We start from the raw sequence: 17,893 nt of genomic DNA, 5'->3' as shown, positions 1-17,893 counted from the left end.
TTGGTTTAACTGTTCAGGGTCAAACCGAACCATCCCGTTTGGTCCGACCCTGGACCGAACACTCCCCGACTGTTTGCGGGGTTCACGGACATTTTTTTTTAAAAACGCCTTGGGGGGAGTTGTTGGAGGTGCCGGGAGTGGGGGTCCATGGAGGTTCCCCCTTCCCCCCTCTGGCTTCCCTTGATGCCCATACCACCACCTCCCGGATGTTCATGAAACACCCCGCCCCCCGGACTAAATTGAACCAGTGGGGTTCGAGGGGCTGCTGGCCCGAACTGGCCCGGTCCGGTTCAGATCTGGTCCGGACTCGAACCAAACTGGACCAGCCGGTTCCATGCACACCTCTAGCGTCTTGTATGTAGCACTTGACAGATTCGGCATCCACAGACCCTTCCGGGGCTTCTTGTCTAGTGTCCATTGCCTTGAAGAACCCCCAGCTTCTCTTGGTTCTGGTTCCCCCCTCCCCTCACCGCCAGCAGCACACCTGTGGCAGAAGGGTAGGGCGTGTTGCCTCCCCACAGAAGCCTGGGAGGGACCCGCCTTGTTCATCACACCTGAGCAGAAGCACTTGGCGGCTCCTTCCTCCAGCCCCGCCAGAACAGAGGCCAGGAAAGGAGGGACCCCAGAGTCCATTTCTGAATCCTTTTCCTGTCCTCCAGTGGGGAACCTGCCCTTCACCTGGGGCCTGGAATGCCGAGCAGTCATGCCGTCTGCTTCCTGTCGCCCCTCTTCCCTTCAGCTCCTGTCACCACGGACAACTGGCCTGCACGTCCTCCCTCTGCCCAGTGGACGGGGGGTTCGCGCCCTGGAGCCCGTGGGCAGCCTGCTCTCTGACCTGCGGGGGCCTGGGGAACATGACCAGGTCCCGCGACTGCACCGACCCCGTGCCAGCCAATGCCGGGAAGGAGTGTGTCGGCCCGCGGGTGGACATCAAGTTCTGCCAGACGCCAGACTGCGAAGGTAAGGGGTCAGCGGGAAACCAGAAACCAGAACCTCGCTCAAAAGACAGGATACCGACAATCCTACAGAAAGGAATTTGTATTCATACTACAAATAGAAAAAATGACCAATACCTGCAGAGCAAACATACATATGGCGAGTTTTCTAGATAGCAACTCATTTCAACTAGCAGGACCGGGAGCAGAGCGTCTGCACCTCCAGTTTATCGCCTGTTGCCACACACCCCCCGCTGCTGTTGCCGTTTTGTCACCCGCCTGTTGACGCCTCCTTCTCCCCCTACCTGCCCACTGCCGCCTCCTTCTTTCCCCCTCCCATCGCTGCCTCCCTCATCCTCATCCATTCCCGCCTCCTCCTTCCACCCATCCCCCACCCCCCGCTGGTCAGCTGGCCGGCCGCTGCCACCATTTCCCCCCTCCCACCCGTCCCATGGCTAGCCTATCCGGCAGCTCTCCGAACTCTCACGAGAGCTGCCACGCATGGGATTAGCCATGGGTACAACTTAGAGAATTAAATATAGAGCTAGTTTATCAAATACATAAGGATTTTTAGGTGAACAGACGAGCTTAAAGATGATCAGCTATATTTGAGTATAGCTGTTGTCGTCTGGATGACTTGCCATATTTCTGCTTTGGTTATTGTTTATTTTTGCAGTTCATTCATTCATTCATTCATTCGATTTCTATACCGCCCTTCCAAAAATGGCTCAGGGCGGTTTACACAGAGATATAATAAACAAGATGGATCCCTGTCCCCAAAGCGGGGCTCACAATCTATAAGAAACATAAGATAGACACCAGTCCTGTGCTGGGGGGTGGAGAGGGCCACCTACTCTCCCCCTGCTGAATAAAGAGAAACACCACACTAAAAGCGGCCTCTTTGCCCAGTGAGCAGAGGGAGGGCTGGGGAAGACCCCTGCCCAAAAGCTGGGAGCCAGTCAGGACTGAGTTCGGGGGACCAAGAGCCTGACTCGGCAGAAGGCCGCGTCCGATGTCCCCTTTGTGTTGTGGCCAGAGTGCTGGGCGTGGAGAGGAGGCGGCACATGCGTTCAAAGCCCCGCTCAGCCTTGATGAAGCTCACTGGCGGGCCAGCCGCCATCTCTCAGCCTAGCCTACTTCACAGGGGTGTTGTGAGGTGAATGGGGCCAGAACCCTTGGCCAAAGCATGCACTGCACATGAACAGTTGGCCGTGGTAGCTTGCTAGCCCCATGGCATAGGAAGGGTGCCATCCTCCTGTGCTGGGCTCAGCTCACCTGCAGGCCTCTGCCTTCTGCTTGCAGGGACCCTGGGGCGATGCCTCTGCCTGGCCGCTCTGGGGGGTCTGGCTCTTGAGAGGGGCTTCCCTGCCATGAGGTGGGCTGGGGGGTTTCCAGTTTGCTCTAACCTGCCGATCCCCATAAGTCCTTTTCTTTCTCCTTTGCAGCCTTGGCTGGTCCCACAAAAGAGCCCGTCTCTGGCTCCCCAGGTAAGGGGGGGTGATGAAGGAATTCATGAGGCTGGGGGGGTGAGAACCAGCTGCTGCCTGAGGGGTCTGCCTCAGCCTCCCTCACGTTCTGCTTGGGATGGATTCAACCCACCCAGTGGGGAAGTGAACTCCCCTGTCTTCCTGCTTCCCCCTTCCCCACTTCCCAGGCTCCGAGGAGGACAGCTTCACCCTCTGGTCACCCTGGACCCCCTGCTCGAAAACCTGCAGTGATCCGGACCTCCCGGCTGTCAAGACCCGCCTGCGCTTCTGCCCCGGAGGGGCCAACTGTTCGGGGGACTCATTCCAGGAGCGAGAGTGCAACTTGCCCCAGTGCACAGGTCAGAAGTGCTGTGTGTCACCAGCCTCCCTGTGTGCTGCTGCTGCTGTGGCGTGCATCTTGTTCCTGAATGGGCCTGGGGCCTGGGTGCACCCCTCCCTCGCTTGGCACAGCCTGAATGCTGGCTGGGGGCAGCATCAGCCCGTCTCTGCTCTGAGTCTGGAGAAGGGGGCAGCAGGAGCAAGGTTGGCTGAGCTGGGTGCTTTCCAGATGGCAGGCTACCGCAGGGTCACAGCGTATCCCTTACGTGTCCTTCCGTTGTGCCTGTGCTGTCAGCAAGGGGCCGCTCACATTCCCGATGCCTCATTTCGGGTTTTATTGCTGTGTTACAGCCCTATCACGTTGCATCTGTGTTGCAAAAAGAGAGAGAGAGAGAGAGAGAGAGAGAGAGAGAGAGAGAGAGAGAGAGAGAGAGAGAGAGAGAGAGAGAGCTGTATTTGCCCATTATAGGAGGCAACAGATTCCAACTGCGGTTTTAAATCAGCACCACAAAACGTCACCGTTTACACCATTTCTGGCTACCTGGAAACCACCCTGCTGAGGGAGGAGGGGGCAGCAGAACTTGCCCGAAGAGCAGCCTCTCTGCCTTGCTGAGCCCTGTCCTTTGCTGCCCTGTCCTGTATGCCAACGCAGACACAGAGCAGACCTTCAGTGTGCCTAAGAGACAGAAAGGCCCTGCAGCCAGACAGCAGTAGATTAGGGTTTCTGATGTGCCATGTTGCAAATTGCATTGCGTTTCCTAAAGAAGAGCAGAGCCTGAGCAGTGTTTCTGATGAAGGTAGATCAGTGTCTCTAAATCTGAGGCGTCCCATGGAATGAAAGGATGCGTGTATCAGGCTGGCTCGGACTCACCCTGGGAGCAGCTCAGCCCCGTGGCCAGCAAACCAGCAGGAAAGAGGTCAGAGAGAGCCTGTTCTCGGTGGGCAGAGGCAGCCCAGGACAGATGAAGCGAGAGGGCCTCTGGGCACCAGATGAGTGCTTTCCCCAAGCAATGCACCACCAGCCCCCACACCTCTGGAACTCGGGGCAGGCCTCCTGGGGCACAGGCGAAGGCCCTGTGGCCTCAGAGCTCACTCTCCTGACTCCCATAAGTGACTTGCGGGCCTCCTCTCCCCACAGACACCCCCTTGTGCCAAGGAGAGGAGTGCCTGGGCATGAACTGCACCTGGAACCCCTGGTCCCCCTGGAGCGAGTGCTCCCGCAGCTGTGGCGTGGGGCAGCAGCGGCGCCTGCGCACCTACCACCTGCCCGGCCAAGGGGGGCACTGGTGCCAGGACATCCTCACCGCCAACGCCGAGCGGCGCTTCTGCAACCTGCAGGCTTGCAAAGGTAGGATTCGCATGGCCTGTGCTTCCCCCTTGAGGAACTGCAGCCAGCCTGGACGGATCCGGGCTTAAGCGGAGGGACTTCAAGGCGGACCTTGAGCTCCTGCACCTCTCATGTTATGGGCTGAGCCAGTAGCGGCTGGTCCTAATGAGCCAGGGAAGCGGCAAAGGAGGCACAGCGGCCTCTGCTTCCCGGCAGCAGCTGCGCAGGGAGCTTTCCAGACTAGCTGCTCAACAGCAGCAAAATGCCTCTGTTCAGGCAAGTCGCATTCGGAACGTAAACAGCAGAAATTAACAACCCCCCAAAACAGCAACGTTCTTATGCCGGATATACGACGTCCTTGCTCTATATCACAGCAATTAAATTTGAAACAAGGCACTGGAAATGTGAACGGCACCCTGCTGTCTGTGTACAGACTGCAGTGTCACAACACAGGAAGTGTAGAAGCACAATTTAATGACACACCATGACCGCATTGCAGGGTCTAATCTGGAAAGCACCCAGGCGTCTCCTCCATCTTCAATCCTTCCTGAGAGCCGTGCTGCTTGCAGGCTAGCCATTCATCATTGTGGTTAACCACACAGCTCTACCTTACAAATGGCCAGCCCGGGCGCTTTCCAGATTAGACCTTGCAATGAGGTCACGGCATATCAGCAAAGTGTGCTTCCGCACTTCCTGTGTTGTGACACCGCAGTCCCTAAGCGGACAGAAAGATGCCGCTCAGCTTTCCAATGCCTTGTTTCAAATTTAATCACCGCGATATAGTGCTAGGACCTCATATATCCGGCATTAAAAGGTGGTTGTTTTTCTTCAGGTTGTTCGTTCCCACAAGACTGCTCCCCCTGCTGGGCACTTTGCTATTTACATTCTGAATGTGATTTCCCTGAACGGAAGCATTTTGCCACTGTTGAGAGGCTAATCTGGAAAGCGCCCTGCAGGCAGTGTGGCTCTTGGGTGGGGCGAGAGAGAGAGGAACAACCTTTGGTGCCCCCCCCCGTCCCCCGGCTTGACAGGATGAGCCAGAACTGGGCTGAGCCCAGCGCTCAAGATGAAACTGGTTTCCCCAGGGAAGTTCACAAGCCGAGCAGGACAGCAAGATCCATCCTCAGCCCTTGGTCCCCACCCAGCGTCCCAGCTGTGAGACGTCACACGTCTTTGGAAACTGTATTTCTGGCTTTTGTGGGGTTGGGAGCCCCTAAGTTGTCCTATCCTCCTACATTCATCTAACCCTGTTCTAAATCCACTCCTGCTTGTGGGCCTCATAATATCCTGGGGCAATGTTTTCCAAAGGTAAATTGTATTTTGTTTTGTTTTTGAGTGGAGGAGGCAGCTCATTGGTTAGAAACGGAAAGTTTGTGAACTTGGGATGGGAGAAGGGATAATGGCCCCCGGCCTGTTCCACAAAGCAGCCGAACGACATGCCTGTGGGTTTAGCAGGCCCGCTTGGGGCCCTTCCTTGGTAGCCCCACCCTGGGGTCTCTCTTCCTCCTGTCCCTGCTGCAGTGGACGGCGCCTGGTCCAAGTGGAGCCCCTGGTCGTGGTGCGACCGCACCTGTGGCGGGGGGCGCTCGGTGCGCACCAGGACATGCACCAGCCCCCCACCCAAGAACGGAGGGCGCCACTGCCCCGGGGAGAAGTACCACGTGCGTGTCTGCAACCCCCAGCCCTGCGGTAAGTGGGGGGGAGATGGGTGGCCGTGGTCGGGCAGCTCTCCAGTGGCGCCCTCGGGGTGGGGGGGGCTCTATTTCCCCGCCGCCTCTTGGCCCAGCCCGGCTGCTCGGTAACTGTATGCTCCCTTCCGGCAGAGGAGGGCTGCCCCCCCACCATGAGTCTGGTGGACTGTGCCGGCAGATGCCCCCGCCACTGCTGGGACCTCCAGGAGGGCCTGGTGTGCCAGGATGGCGGGGAGGCCTGTGAGCCCGGATGCCGCTGCCCGGAGGGTAAGTCAGGCCCCTGTGGATGCCTGTGTGCCCCACTCTGTGGAAGGAGCCGAGGGGGGGACGCAAGGATGCAGGGTCTTCTGTCCTGGAAGGAATGGTTTCCCCCCAGGCCCTCACATCTCTAGGGACGCCAGCTGCCTCCCCCCTTTAGGACCCATAGGAGTCCCTTGTGTGGACAGTCAGTTGACCCCGCTGGGGACCCTGCTGGTCACCACCAAGGAAGCCTCCGGAACTGATGGTCCGGCCGAGAGGTCAGGTGCCGAGAGTGCCCTGCTGCCCGGATGCACCCACCTACCCACACCTGGCACAGGCGGGTAGAAGACCAGGACGTGGGCGGGGGGGGGGGGCATCTGCCCAAAGACAGGGAGAGATCCGTGGGAGGGAGGCCAACCGTCATCTGTGCCGCCATTCCTTGGCCAGCCCTTGAGCAGTGCTGGGGAGGGAGGAGGGGGCGGTGAGTTTGCCCTGAGCAGAGCTGGGCCATTTCTGGAAGGAAGGAGTCCCCGCGGGAAGGGAGGGCTTCGCGGCCGTCGACAGGTGGGGGACACATTCTGCAGTGTGGGGCTAAGACCGGGGGGGCCAGGGGTTCTCAAGCTTGGGTCCCCGGTTGCTGCTGGACTACGACTCCCATCGTCCCCAGCCGCAGGCGTCCCAGAGGTGGGGATGCTGGCAGTCGTAGTCGGACAGCACCTGGGGCGGTCGACGCTTCCCACGTGTGGTTGGGGCCGCCCAGCGTGGACCAGGCCTCCTGCTCACCTGTCCCCCACCCCACCCCACCCCACCCCACCCAGGGATGCTGGAGCAGGATGGCGGCTGCGTCTCCCCAGAGCACTGCGAGTGCACGGACGCCCAGGGGCACAGCTGGGTGGCAGGCAGCCTCCGCCAGGACGGCTGCCACAACTGCACCTGCTCGGAGGGGCGGCTGCTCTGCACCAACCAGACCTGCCTGCCCAGCGCGGCGTGTGGCTGGAGCCTCTGGTCCCGCTGGGCTCCCTGCAGCGCCACCTGCGGGGACGGCCTCCGCACCCGCTTCAGGTAAGGGCCGGGTGGGGGGCGGAGCGGGGCCTGGCAGAGCTTGCGTGCCCGTTTCCAGAGCGCTCGGAGGGGGGAGGAGGGGAGGCAGCCCATGAAGGGGCGGAAGGCACCAGCGCCCCTCAGAGCCGTGGGCGGGGCAGGCTCTGGGGATGGAGCTCGCTTGCGGGAGTCACACCGGAGGAGAGCTGGCTCCAGGGGGGCTTGAGTGAGGCGGGGTGGGTGGGGGGCAGGCCCAGTCCTTGGAGGCGGCAGCGGCAGCATCTCCAGGGGGGGCTGGGAAAGGCTCCTGCCTGGACCCTTGAAAAGCTGCCCAGGGGACGGGGCCATCGCGCCGTGAAAGAGAAGGGCCCCCCCAGGGCAGTCCCTGGAGGGATCTGGAGAGCCACTGCCGGTCCGTGTGGACAGTCCTGAGCAAGGCCGGCCAAAGGTCCCGCTCAGTCGGAGGCAGCAGCTCCCTATGGAGTGTGGTCTTAGTCTGCTTGGAGATGGTCAAGAGAAGGCGGCAAATGCTGCCCACTGGCCTCTTTTTGCTGGGGTGCGTCTCTCTCTCTCTCTCTCTCTCTCTCTCTCTCTCTCTCTCGGCTGTTTGGATTTGGCACGGCGTGCAGTGAGGGAGTGGGCTCGCTCTCCTTCTCTCTCCCTCTCTCCCTCTCCCCTCCAGGACCCCCACCTCCAGCTCATGGGCCCCGGAGTGCCTGAAGGAGGAGCTGCAAACCCGCCCCTGCGCCCCGGGCCCCTGCCCGCCACTGTGTCTCCGCGGGGGCCAGGAGATGCCCCTGGGCAGCAGCTGGCTGCAGGGCGAGTGCCAGCAGTGGTGAGTGCCCGCTAGAGAGGGGCCTCGGGGGTCAGGCAGGCTCCAGAGGGGCAGGGCAGCCCAGAGGGCCTGGGAAAGCTCGCTCAGGACCCACACCCTGTGAGCCGCAAATACGAAGGGATGCTCATAAAGCCAGCATTGGCAAACTTGGGTCCCCAAATATCCTTATTCTATCTCTCTATCTATCTTGTTTATAATTATAATTATTATTATTATTTTATATCCCGCTCTTCCTCCAAGGAGCCCAGAGTGGTGTACAGGGTTATATTTATCCTCACAACAACCCTGTGAGGTAGGTTAGGCTGAGAGATGCATGACCGGCCCAGAGTCACCCAGCAAGTTTCTTGGCTGAGTGGGGATTTGAACTCAGGTCTCCCTGGTCCTGGTCCAGCACTCTAACCACTACACCACACTGCTCACTGCGTGTGAGCAAAGCTGTCTGCTATCCTTTTTCAATGATCTGGCCTAGTTCACCCTTGGAGAGGACTGCAGGACTTACTTTAACATATTTTTATACAGCGTATTTATTGTTGGACTACAATTCCCATCGTCCTCAACCACAATGGCTGAAGGCTGGGGATGATGGGAGTTGTAGTCCAACCTCTGTTGACCCAAGGTTGGGAAGTCCACAGGATGCTAGATCCCAGCAGGGTCCCCTGGGCCAGCTCAGGAAGGCCCCCGCCCCAGGCCCCGCCCCACTCCTGGGCTCTGGATTTGGCACTGACCCCTTTCTCTGCCTCTTCCTTCCCCCCCCCCCCCGCAGCATGTGTACCCCGGAAGGGATCTACTGCCTGGACATTGCCTGTGCCGGTGAGTCGGGGCAACCTCCCCTGCATATCCCTTAAATGGGCACATGAGTCAACGCATGGCTGAAGGCCGTTGTGGCGGGGGATGATGGGAGTTGTAGTCCATCAGCACCTGAGGCCCCAAGGTGGGGAGCCCGGCTCTCGCTCGGAGACGTTGTCAACAAGAAGTGTGGTCGTGATGGCCAATGCATAGATAACGGTTGAGAGGGGGCGGAGCACCCCGGGGGGCGGGTCTGCCGTACGGACCCCCTGCCGTAGTTGATGCCTGGCCCTCCCTGCTCTCCCTGTGGACAGTGCACGGTGCTTGGACCCCCTGGTCACCCTGGTCCGACTGCCCCATCACCTGCGGCCGCGGCACCCAGATCCGCACCCGGGCCTGCATCAACCCACCGCCCCGCAACGACGGCTCGCCCTGCGCCGGCCCTGAGGTGCAGGCCCAGAACTGCTCTGCCCCGCCCTGCTCAGGTAAGGGCGTCGGTGGGCGCCAAGGCCCCTGGCCAGAGGTCTCCTCGCGAGGAGGAGACTCCTTCACGCCGGGACGGAGGAGGACGCCCAGCAGGGGGGCGGGGGGATGCCGTCCGAGCAGCAGGCGCCCCACACCCATTCGTGTCTAAAATATACTGGGATGCCGGCCCGTCTCAGTCACTCTGGGCAGTTTGCAACCAATAAAAACAGCAATCGCTTAAAACAACAATTAAACGAAGGTTTAAAACCAGCTAGAATGATGGCAAAGGAAAGGCTTCAGAAACCCGGGAAGTCTTTCAAAACACGGAAACTTGGCCTCCAATTGCATCCATCAATCAGTCAGTCGATTCCATTTCTGTACTGCCACATGCCAATATCTCATGGCGCCTGGTTTACAAAGCAAAGGGTAAAAAACCAAATTAAAACAGTTATACATTTGTTAACCATTTAAAACGGCTGAACAGTAGAAAGCCACTTCCAGCTCCCCAGAGGTTTGGTGAACTCCGTGTGCCTCGAGCACATCCGTGACGCCAAGAGGCTCAGGGCGCCATGCTTGCCTGGCCTATGGACCTCATGGCCACCAGACAAAGCGGCCTGGGAAAGGGAGGAGGTCAATCTGTGGAGGCCACAGGCTGGAGGGGGCGAGGGAGGGGCCGGAGCCCAAGACGAATGTCTCTTCTCTTGGCCTCAGGGGACGAGTCCTGCCACTGGTCAGCCTGGGGCCCGTGTTCGAGGTCCTGCGGAACTGGCTTGAGCACCCGGACAGGGCTGTGCCCCTGCCCGACCCCCCAGGATGCGGGAGCGCCCTGCACGGACAGCCGCCGCCAGGAGGTGGGGGCCTGCTTCCTCCGGGCTTGTGAAGGTGAGGCTGCTGTGCCCCCCCCGCCCGCCCCGGGCACGGGTCCCCTGAAGTGGCTGGACTCCGATGCCCATGGCCACCCCCATCACCAGTGTGGCTAGGGATGATGGGAGTTGCAGGCCAATGCCTGGGGTCCAAGGCGAGAGAGCCCCTGTCCTTGGGGGGGGGGGATCCTCTGCCCAGGCTGAGGGGCTCCTTGGCTTCCCTGCTGCTGCTTCCTGCCCCCCCCCCCGGGCTGGGACCTGCCTCAGATCAAGCGCTGGATTCTAGAGGGCTTCGCGCACTCCTCCCTTGTTGGCTCTCATCCTGGGATATCCTGGCGTGTGTTGCATGTTGGTAGCTGCATGTTTGGATTTGGAGGCAGGACTTTTCATGCCTTCATCGGACCCCTGGGACGGAGGGAGCCTCTGCAGACCCAGAGGCGGAAACGAGTCCCTCCCGGGCTGGTCCCCACCCCGCTCGGCTCTGAGCCCTCCTCTTCCTCCTCTCCCTCCCCCCCCCGCAGAGTGCCCGTGGAGTCCCTGGACGCAGTGGACGGGCTGTTCGTGCAGCTCCCTCGTGCAGCAGCGATACCGGAACCAGCAGGGCTCGGGGGCCGACGGGGAGCCCTGCGTGGGGCTGGACGGGCAGTTCCGCATGTGTGACTCTTCCCAGTGCTCCGGTGAGGCAGCCGGATTGCACACTGAGCTGCCTTCAGGGAGAAGATGGGGGGGCGTGGAATGCAGGGGGGGCGCAGAAAGGGGGGCCAAGGGAGCAGGAAGTGTCACACTGGACTTGTGGGAGGAAGCATGAATGGTCCCCTTTGCTAAGCAGGGCCTGCCCTGGTTTGCATTTGGATGAGAGACCGTGAGACATTCCCCTTAGGGGTGGGGGCCACAGCTCAGGGGAAGAGCCCCTGCCTGCTGCCATGCAGAAGGTGCTGAGTCCCCTCCCTGGCAGCAGCTCCAAGAGAGGGCTGAGGGGGACTCCTGTCTGCAGACTTGGAGAAGCCGCTGCCAGTCTGTGAAGACGATCCTGAGCTAGGCAGACCAATGGCCTGACTCGGTAGAAGGCGGCTTCCTCGGTCCCTTCGCCTGCATGCACGCTCTGCCCCTTAGCAGCCTGGGCGGGTGGGGGCAGACTGTGGCAGCCGCATCTCCTCTCTCTGCCTGTCCCGCTGAGGAGCCAGCGTTCACCTCCCGCCTCTGCCTCGCCTCCCCTCTCCCCAGAGTCCAGCTGTGAGGGACCCTTTGAGTTCCAGCAGTGCGGCTCCCCCTGTGACCGCCTCTGCTCCACGCTCCGGCACCCAGAGCTTTGCAGGGACATCCCCCGGTGCCTGCCTGGCTGCTACTGCCCACAGGTGAGTGCCGTGGCCCCTCTTCTGGGGCAAGGGTTGTGTGCGGAACTCCCTGCTGCAAGATTCTGGTGCAAGCAGCCACAAGCCTGGCGGCTGTGAGTGCAGCCATGACGTTCCAAAGAAAGAGGGCCGGGGCCCAGATCTGCCAGGAAATCGCAACCTCGGAAGCTCTGCCCTCTCACCCCAGGTTTGTGGCAAGGAGCTGCAGGGCAAACACACTCTGTGCATGCTCAGAAATACTGTGCTTTTGCTTTGCTTGGTGCTACTTGGCGTTGACCTGTGCCCCTGAGAGAGACCCCTCCCCACCTGAGCTTCTTGATCAAAGCCCTCCTGCTCTCTGCACAGCCCCAGTTCCTCTTCAAGGTCCCACTCACAGGGCCTCCAGCGGTGGTTCAGTGGCCAGGGGGAGGCCACACAATGACCCCTTCACTTTCTCCCCCCCCCACAAGGGCCTGGTGGAACAGAATGGAGCCTGCGTCCCGCCCTCGCAGTGTGGCTGTCTTCACCTCAGCCAATCAGAAGGCCCCGTGTACCTGGCTGCAGAAGACACAGTTCTGATTGGTTGCAAGGAGTGGTGAGTCCATGGAACCAGCACCTGCAAGGGGTGGGCCAGGCTTGCCCTCGGGAAGTTGCCCCTGGGGTGGGCAGTTGCAGGTGGAAGAAATGGGGAGGGGCCTGGGAGGGGCGACCTTTTGCTCTGGGCTCTCCATCCCTGGCTAGAAGTGGGTAGGCAGGGCAGGCCCCCTACCGCAGGCCCATTGTCATGGCGATGGGAAGGCCAAAGGACTAGGGGAAGTGGGGTTCGGTGAGGGGACTGGACACCTTTGAACATCACTCCTGGGCTTGGTGCATTATTTGGCACAGTCACAATCATGCTCTGTGAGAACAGACATTCGTCTCAGTTGTGCAATTCATTATTAGTCCAGTCATTTAGGACAATTTTTAGCATTGTTGGGGGGATCCCAAACTTTGGAAAATCAGTGCAGATGCCAAGGACACTGCAGTAAGTAACATACTGAAAGTCCTGATAGTTGCAAGTTGAACTTTGGCTGCCATCTTGGGAAAATGGCTGCTCAAAATTATTTTTTGCATATATCTCACAAACTGTTGCTCCCACAAGAAAAAGTTAATACAAACATTGTAGAGCATTCAATTCTCTAGAAAAATGTGGTCTGCACTGTAGGTTTTAACCAATGGTTTTGCCGTAAAGTGAAGGTTTCCATGGCATGCTACTTCCTGGTCTAGCTCGTGGTGTGTCTCAGAATGCAGCCTGCATGAAACTTCTGCATAATTAATTCTCTTCGCCGGCATGCGTGTCCAGGATTTGGCGGCGGAACTCTTGCGACACGCTGCGAGAGTTCCGGCAAAAGGCCGGCGGAGTGAGGAGGAGAGGGGGAAGAAAGTGCCGGCGGCAACCAGCTGGCGGGAGAGCAGGTGGAGGGGGGGAGAAAAGCAGTGGTGGGCGAGCGGGCGACAGGGAGAGAAAGGCAGTGGTGGGCGAGCGGGATAGAAAAGTCGCAGCGGCAGACAAGAGAGAAAAGCGGTGGTGGGCGGGCAGAGTGGGGGGAGAGAAAAGCGGTGGCGGCAGGGAGAGAAAGGCAGCGGCGGGCGGGCGGGATAGAAAAGTCGCAGCGGCAGACAAGAGAGAAAAGCGGTGGTGGGCGGGCAGAGTGGGGGGAGAGAAAAGCGGTGGCGGCAGGGAGAGAAAGGCAGCGGTGGGCGGGCGGGATAGAAAAGTCGCAGCGGCAGACAAGAGAGAAAAGCGGTGGTGGGCGGGCAGAGTGGGGGGAGAGAAAAGCGGTGGCGGCAGGGAGAGAAAGGCAGCGGCGGGCGGGCAGGATAGAAAAGTCGCAGCGGCAGACAAGAGAGAAAAGCGGTGGTGGGCGGGCAGAGTGGGGGGAGAGAAAAGCGGTGGCGGCAGGGAGAGAAAGGCAGCGGCGGGCGGGCGGGATAGAAAAAGTCGCAGCGGCAGACAAGAGAGAAAAGCGGTGGTGGGCGGGCAGAGTGGGGGGAGAGAAAAGCGGTGGCGGCAGGGAGAGAAAGGCAGAGGCGGGCGGGCGGGATAGAAAAGTTGCAGCGGCAGACAAGAGAGAAAAGCGGTGGTGGGCGGGCAGAGTGGGGGGAGAGAAAAGCGGTGGCGGCAGGGAGAGAAAGGCAGCGGCAGGTGGGTGGGAGAGAAAAATGGCGGCGGCAGGCAAGCGAGAGAAAAGGAGTGGCGGGCGGGCAGAGTAGAGGGAGAGAAAAGCGGTGGCGGCAGGGCCCTTCTTGGCCGCTCGACCGGTGAGGCTCTGTGTGTGGGGAGGAACGGGAGGGGGAGGAGGGCTAGAGAGCATGGGGCTGGAGGGAAGGGGAAGAGAGGAGAGACCACGGCAGGAGGAAGTGGGAGGGGGAAACTGCCAGCCCCAAAGCGCCACACAGATGCTCTGTGCGGGGTCAGCTAGTCAGGGAGAATTTTGCTACTTAGGAACATAGGAAGCTGCCACATACTGAGTCAGACCCTTGGTCTATCTAGCTCAGTATTGTCTACACAGACTGACAGCAGCTTCTCCAAGGCTGCAGGCAGGAGTCTCTCTCAGCCCTATCTTGGAGATGCTGCCAGGGAGGGAAATGCTCCAGTGCTCAGACTTCTAGTCTCCAATTCAAATGCAACCAGGGCAGACCCTGCTTAGCTAAGGGGACATGTCATGTTTACTACCACAAAACCAGCTCTCCTCTCCCTACTTGGCATTGACTATTTGCATCTGAGAACCGTCACCTGGGTGCTTTCCAGATTACCTGCTACAGCTGTGGCGAAATGCTTTGGCTTGGCAGGATCAAATTGAAAACGATCCCCAGAATCCACAATGGGAAAATTTCCCTACAATGGGAAAATACAGCTACTTTTTTGCAATGGACAAACAACGTCATAGCACTAAATCGCAATGATAAAATCCAAAAGAAGGCATCCGAAATGTGAATGGCACCCTGCTGAAAGTAGGGACTGCGATGTCACAACAAAGCAAGTGCGCAAGCACACACAGCAAACACATTGTGACACTGTGGTAGGGGTGAATCTGGAAAGCACCCTGAGCAATGATCAGGACTTTTAGTATGTTATTTACCACAGTGTCTGTCCTTGACATCTGTACCGATTTTCAAAACTTTTGGGATCCCTCCCAAAAACATTTGACCTAAAATGGCTGGACTATATCCCAAGAATCTCAGCTTTCACTTAGAAGAGGACAAGCCAGTTTCTAGCCCTTGAGAGCAGGGTTCTCAAGATTTGGTTGGACTACAAATCCCATCTCCCCCAGTCTTGGTGGCCAAAGGCCTTTGGGAGTTGTAGTCCAATAGCATCTGAGGATCCAAGGCTGAGGACCCCCCACTCGTGGGGCTGTAAAGTTTGGCTTGAAAGTGAGTTGAACCTCCCTGGTGGCATCTTGGTTCCAAACCCGAGCTCTGGCCCGTGTGGCCCAGAGATGACGCTGCAGCCAGTCTGGGACGGACGCAGAGATGCCTCGCAATCCGTTGGGCATCACCAGAGATCTGATCTGTATTTTAAACTGTTTTAATTTGTGTTAATGTTTTCATTGTGCTTGTGTTTCTAGATTGTGAACCACCCAGGGACTTGTGTATGGGGAGGCATTAAAATGTGTTAAATAGATACAATAATAATAATTAATTAATTAACTGGTGGTTTTCCTTACGCAGCGTGTGCCAGCAGGGAGAGCTCCAGTGCAGCAGCTCAGGCTGCCAAGGTGAGTGACTTGTTCACTGGGGGGGAGCCCCACCCTTCCTTCCCCCCACATCTGTACCCGGGGCCACTGCAGGTTAGCCCGTAAGTGGCCTGAGAGCAGCTTGCTCTCTGCGGTCAGCCTGTCAGCAGCCAGATGGGCACAGAAGCCCTCCTCAGGAATTGGGAGCATTGGCTCAAGGTGTGAGGTTCATCCTGCACTTCTTGGTCTGCACACAATACTTGATTTTTAACGGGGGAGGTTCGGGATCTCAGGCCTCTTCCTCCTAATACCAGAAGTTGGAGAGCAGGTTCTGGTTTCCTCGGGTGAGGAAAAAGGACTCTACACATGTGCAAAGGACTTCCTCTTTTTTTTTTTTAAAGTTCTGATGAGCCCTGGCACAGGAATGGGAGTGGTGTAAGGTCTGCTTCAGATGAAGCCACTGTGTGCCTTCCTAGTAGTTCTGGCATTGATTTAAACCTGAAGGGGAGAGGCATCCGCATGCCTCACATTCAGAAAGCCACAACCTTTGAATTCCAGATGGAAATTTCACTGTGTACCTTCAGCATTAGCAGTAAAGCACTGATTGCAATGGGGAAGGTTGGTCTTAAGGCACTGCTGAGTCCATGACTGCAGCCAGGGAGAAAGTGCTCGAACAGCCTGCACGTGTTGCTAGCCGGTGGTCGGCCGCATGCCCTGCCACACGCTGTGTTCCGTTTTAGCATGCCGACACCAGCACACGTGCAAAGACTGGCTGTGGCAGACCAGAAGATGAGCATTGCTGTCCAGGCCTCCTTTCCTTCCGTTCCTCTGGTATGAATGGTCTGGCATAGTAGCAACTGGGCCTAACAGGCCGGGGATGGGGGAGGCAGCTTGGGTGACTCCTCTGTCTCCTGCCCCCCCCCGCCAAGTGTGGTGCTGCCTGCAGGCCGGTCATTCATCAGGTAGAAATGGCCAGCCTGGGCGCTTTCCAGATTAGACCCTGCAATGGAGTAACAACGAATCTCTGAAGTGTGCTTCCGCACTTCCTGTGTTGTGACACCGCAGGGTGAGAGCAGGGTGTCATTCGCATTCCCAGTGCCTTGCTTCGAATTTAATCACCACGATATAGTGCTAGGATGTCGTATATCCGGCATAAAGAAGTTGTTGTCTTTCCGGGTTGCTAGTTTCTGCGAGACTGCTCCCCCTGCTGGGCACTTTGCTATTTACGTTTTGAATGTGATTTGCAGCTGTTGAGCTGCTAACTTGGAAAGCGCCCTGGTCTGGAGAATTCTGCTGCGTTACAGCCAGAGACTAGCAGGACTTTTCATCACACCCAGCCCCAAAACACGATTTTCAAGAAATGGCAAGTTAGTTGCCAGCCTCCTGGACCCCCTTCCCTGGCCTGGGGCTATTCTCGGCCAAAGGAGCTCCTTGCCTTCCTCTTTTCAAAATATCTTTATTCTGAACCACTTTTGGAAGAGTCCCAAACTTCTAAAAAGCTGACGGGTGGATCCAGCAGATGGGAACTGTGTGGTCAGTGCACGTCTGCAGACCAAGAGATCTCTCCGTCAGCCAGCTGAGTCACCAAGTGGGACCCTTCCCCAAGGGCTGCTTTCACTCTTCTGTTCTTCCCCCCGCCCAGGGTTGCTCCCACTGAGTGCCTGGTCAGAATGGACCCCCTGCTCCTCCTGCCTGCCCTTGGTGGCCCTCAGCCCCAGCGCCGCGTCCGTCCTCCTGGCTCAGCACCACAGCTGGCACCAAGAAGCCCCCGCCCAGCCCACCCTGGTCTCCGTACAGCACCGCTACCGCCTGTGCCTGGACCCTCAGACGGGCAGGCCCTGGGCAGGAGAGGCGAGCCTGTGCCCTGCTGAACTGGCGCAGGAGCAGCTGTGCCCAGACCCCCACGCCTGCGAAGGTGAGCTGGGCATCCCCTCCGGGGCTGGCCGGGCCGGGCTGGTTCTCGGGTTGGGGGCCGAGGGGAGGGTCAAGAGTCTAACCCAAGGGGGGGCGTTCTCCAGGGGAGTCGCCGCTGACCCCCATGTCCCTGCCCAGCTCCAGATGTGCCCCCTTGCTCTCTTCTGGCTCCCTTGGAGGCCATGCTGGACTGGAGGAGAAGATGTGCATCCGCTGAAGCCGAGGCCCAGCCGGGCCCAGGGGGCTGGAAGAAGGGAAGGGCTGCTTCTGGTGGGCGGTGGTGGGCTCTGGCCAGGCCGGGAGTCCCCCGAGCGGCTCTGAAGGCCCCTCCCTCTCCTTCCCTCCCAGATTTCTGCCTCTGGGGCGACTGGAGCCCCTGGAGCCCTTGCCAGGAGCCCTGCAGTGGAGGCTTCCGTCTGCGCTGGCGCTCTGCCCGCCACCCCGCAGGGGGGCATCTCTGCCGGGGGGGCCCCCGGTCTCAGTCCGAGAGCTGCAACACGGCCGCCTGCCCGGGTGAGCGACTTGGAGCCGACTCTGCCTGTCCTGCCTGCGTCCCGGGAGCCTGGGAGGGTGGGGAGCAGCACCCCAGAGCACAAACCCCCTTGCCCTCATTGCCCTCATCCTGCCCTCGTCCTGCTTCTGCCCTGCACAGTTTCGCCGCCTTGCAGGCCTTTCTCCCAGCAGGCTGTCCTGGACGGAAGCTGATGAGGAGCAAAGACCACCCTCAGTAGGGCTGCCCCACAGTTCTGCCTCATCTCCCCCCAAGTCAGGAGCTGTTCTGTTCCCACTGCAGGAGGACTTGGGACAGTAGTGGCACGTCCCAACAAGCTGGGGGGTGGCGGCGGCAAAGGGGGCACAGCTACCTCGGCTTCCCAGCAGCTGCTTGGCTGGCTCCTCTCTCTCCTGTGCTGCCTGCAGGCTGCTCATTGGTCAGGTAGAGCTGT

General features: G+C 59.2%; 1 protein-coding gene across 1 annotated transcript in view; it reads left to right on the top strand.

Moving 5' to 3' along the window:
- The window catches only part of LOC128331382 (SCO-spondin-like), a 126,140-nt gene that overhangs the window by 94,862 nt on the left and 13,385 nt on the right, over window positions 1–17,893 (top strand). Inside the window, exons 84-100 of the mRNA XM_053264726.1 lie at window positions 740–960; window positions 2,381–2,422; window positions 2,590–2,760; window positions 3,879–4,088; window positions 5,589–5,756; window positions 5,891–6,025; window positions 6,817–7,060; window positions 7,722–7,874; window positions 8,638–8,684; window positions 8,975–9,145; window positions 9,837–10,007; window positions 10,510–10,665; window positions 11,213–11,343; window positions 11,790–11,914; window positions 15,031–15,077; window positions 16,678–16,950; window positions 17,298–17,462. Of these exons, the coding sequence (XP_053120701.1) occupies window positions 740–960; window positions 2,381–2,422; window positions 2,590–2,760; window positions 3,879–4,088; window positions 5,589–5,756; window positions 5,891–6,025; window positions 6,817–7,060; window positions 7,722–7,874; window positions 8,638–8,684; window positions 8,975–9,145; window positions 9,837–10,007; window positions 10,510–10,665; window positions 11,213–11,343; window positions 11,790–11,914; window positions 15,031–15,077; window positions 16,678–16,950; window positions 17,298–17,462 (2,630 nt within the window). The remainder of the gene's footprint in view (window positions 1–739; window positions 961–2,380; window positions 2,423–2,589; window positions 2,761–3,878; window positions 4,089–5,588; window positions 5,757–5,890; window positions 6,026–6,816; window positions 7,061–7,721; window positions 7,875–8,637; window positions 8,685–8,974; window positions 9,146–9,836; window positions 10,008–10,509; window positions 10,666–11,212; window positions 11,344–11,789; window positions 11,915–15,030; window positions 15,078–16,677; window positions 16,951–17,297; window positions 17,463–17,893) is intronic.

The sequence above is a fragment of the Hemicordylus capensis genome, chromosome 6 (genome assembly GCF_027244095.1).
Source record: "Hemicordylus capensis ecotype Gifberg chromosome 6, rHemCap1.1.pri, whole genome shotgun sequence".
Taxonomy (NCBI): domain Eukaryota; kingdom Metazoa; phylum Chordata; class Lepidosauria; order Squamata; family Cordylidae; genus Hemicordylus; species Hemicordylus capensis.
This window is presented reverse-complemented; position numbering and strand designations above follow the sequence as displayed.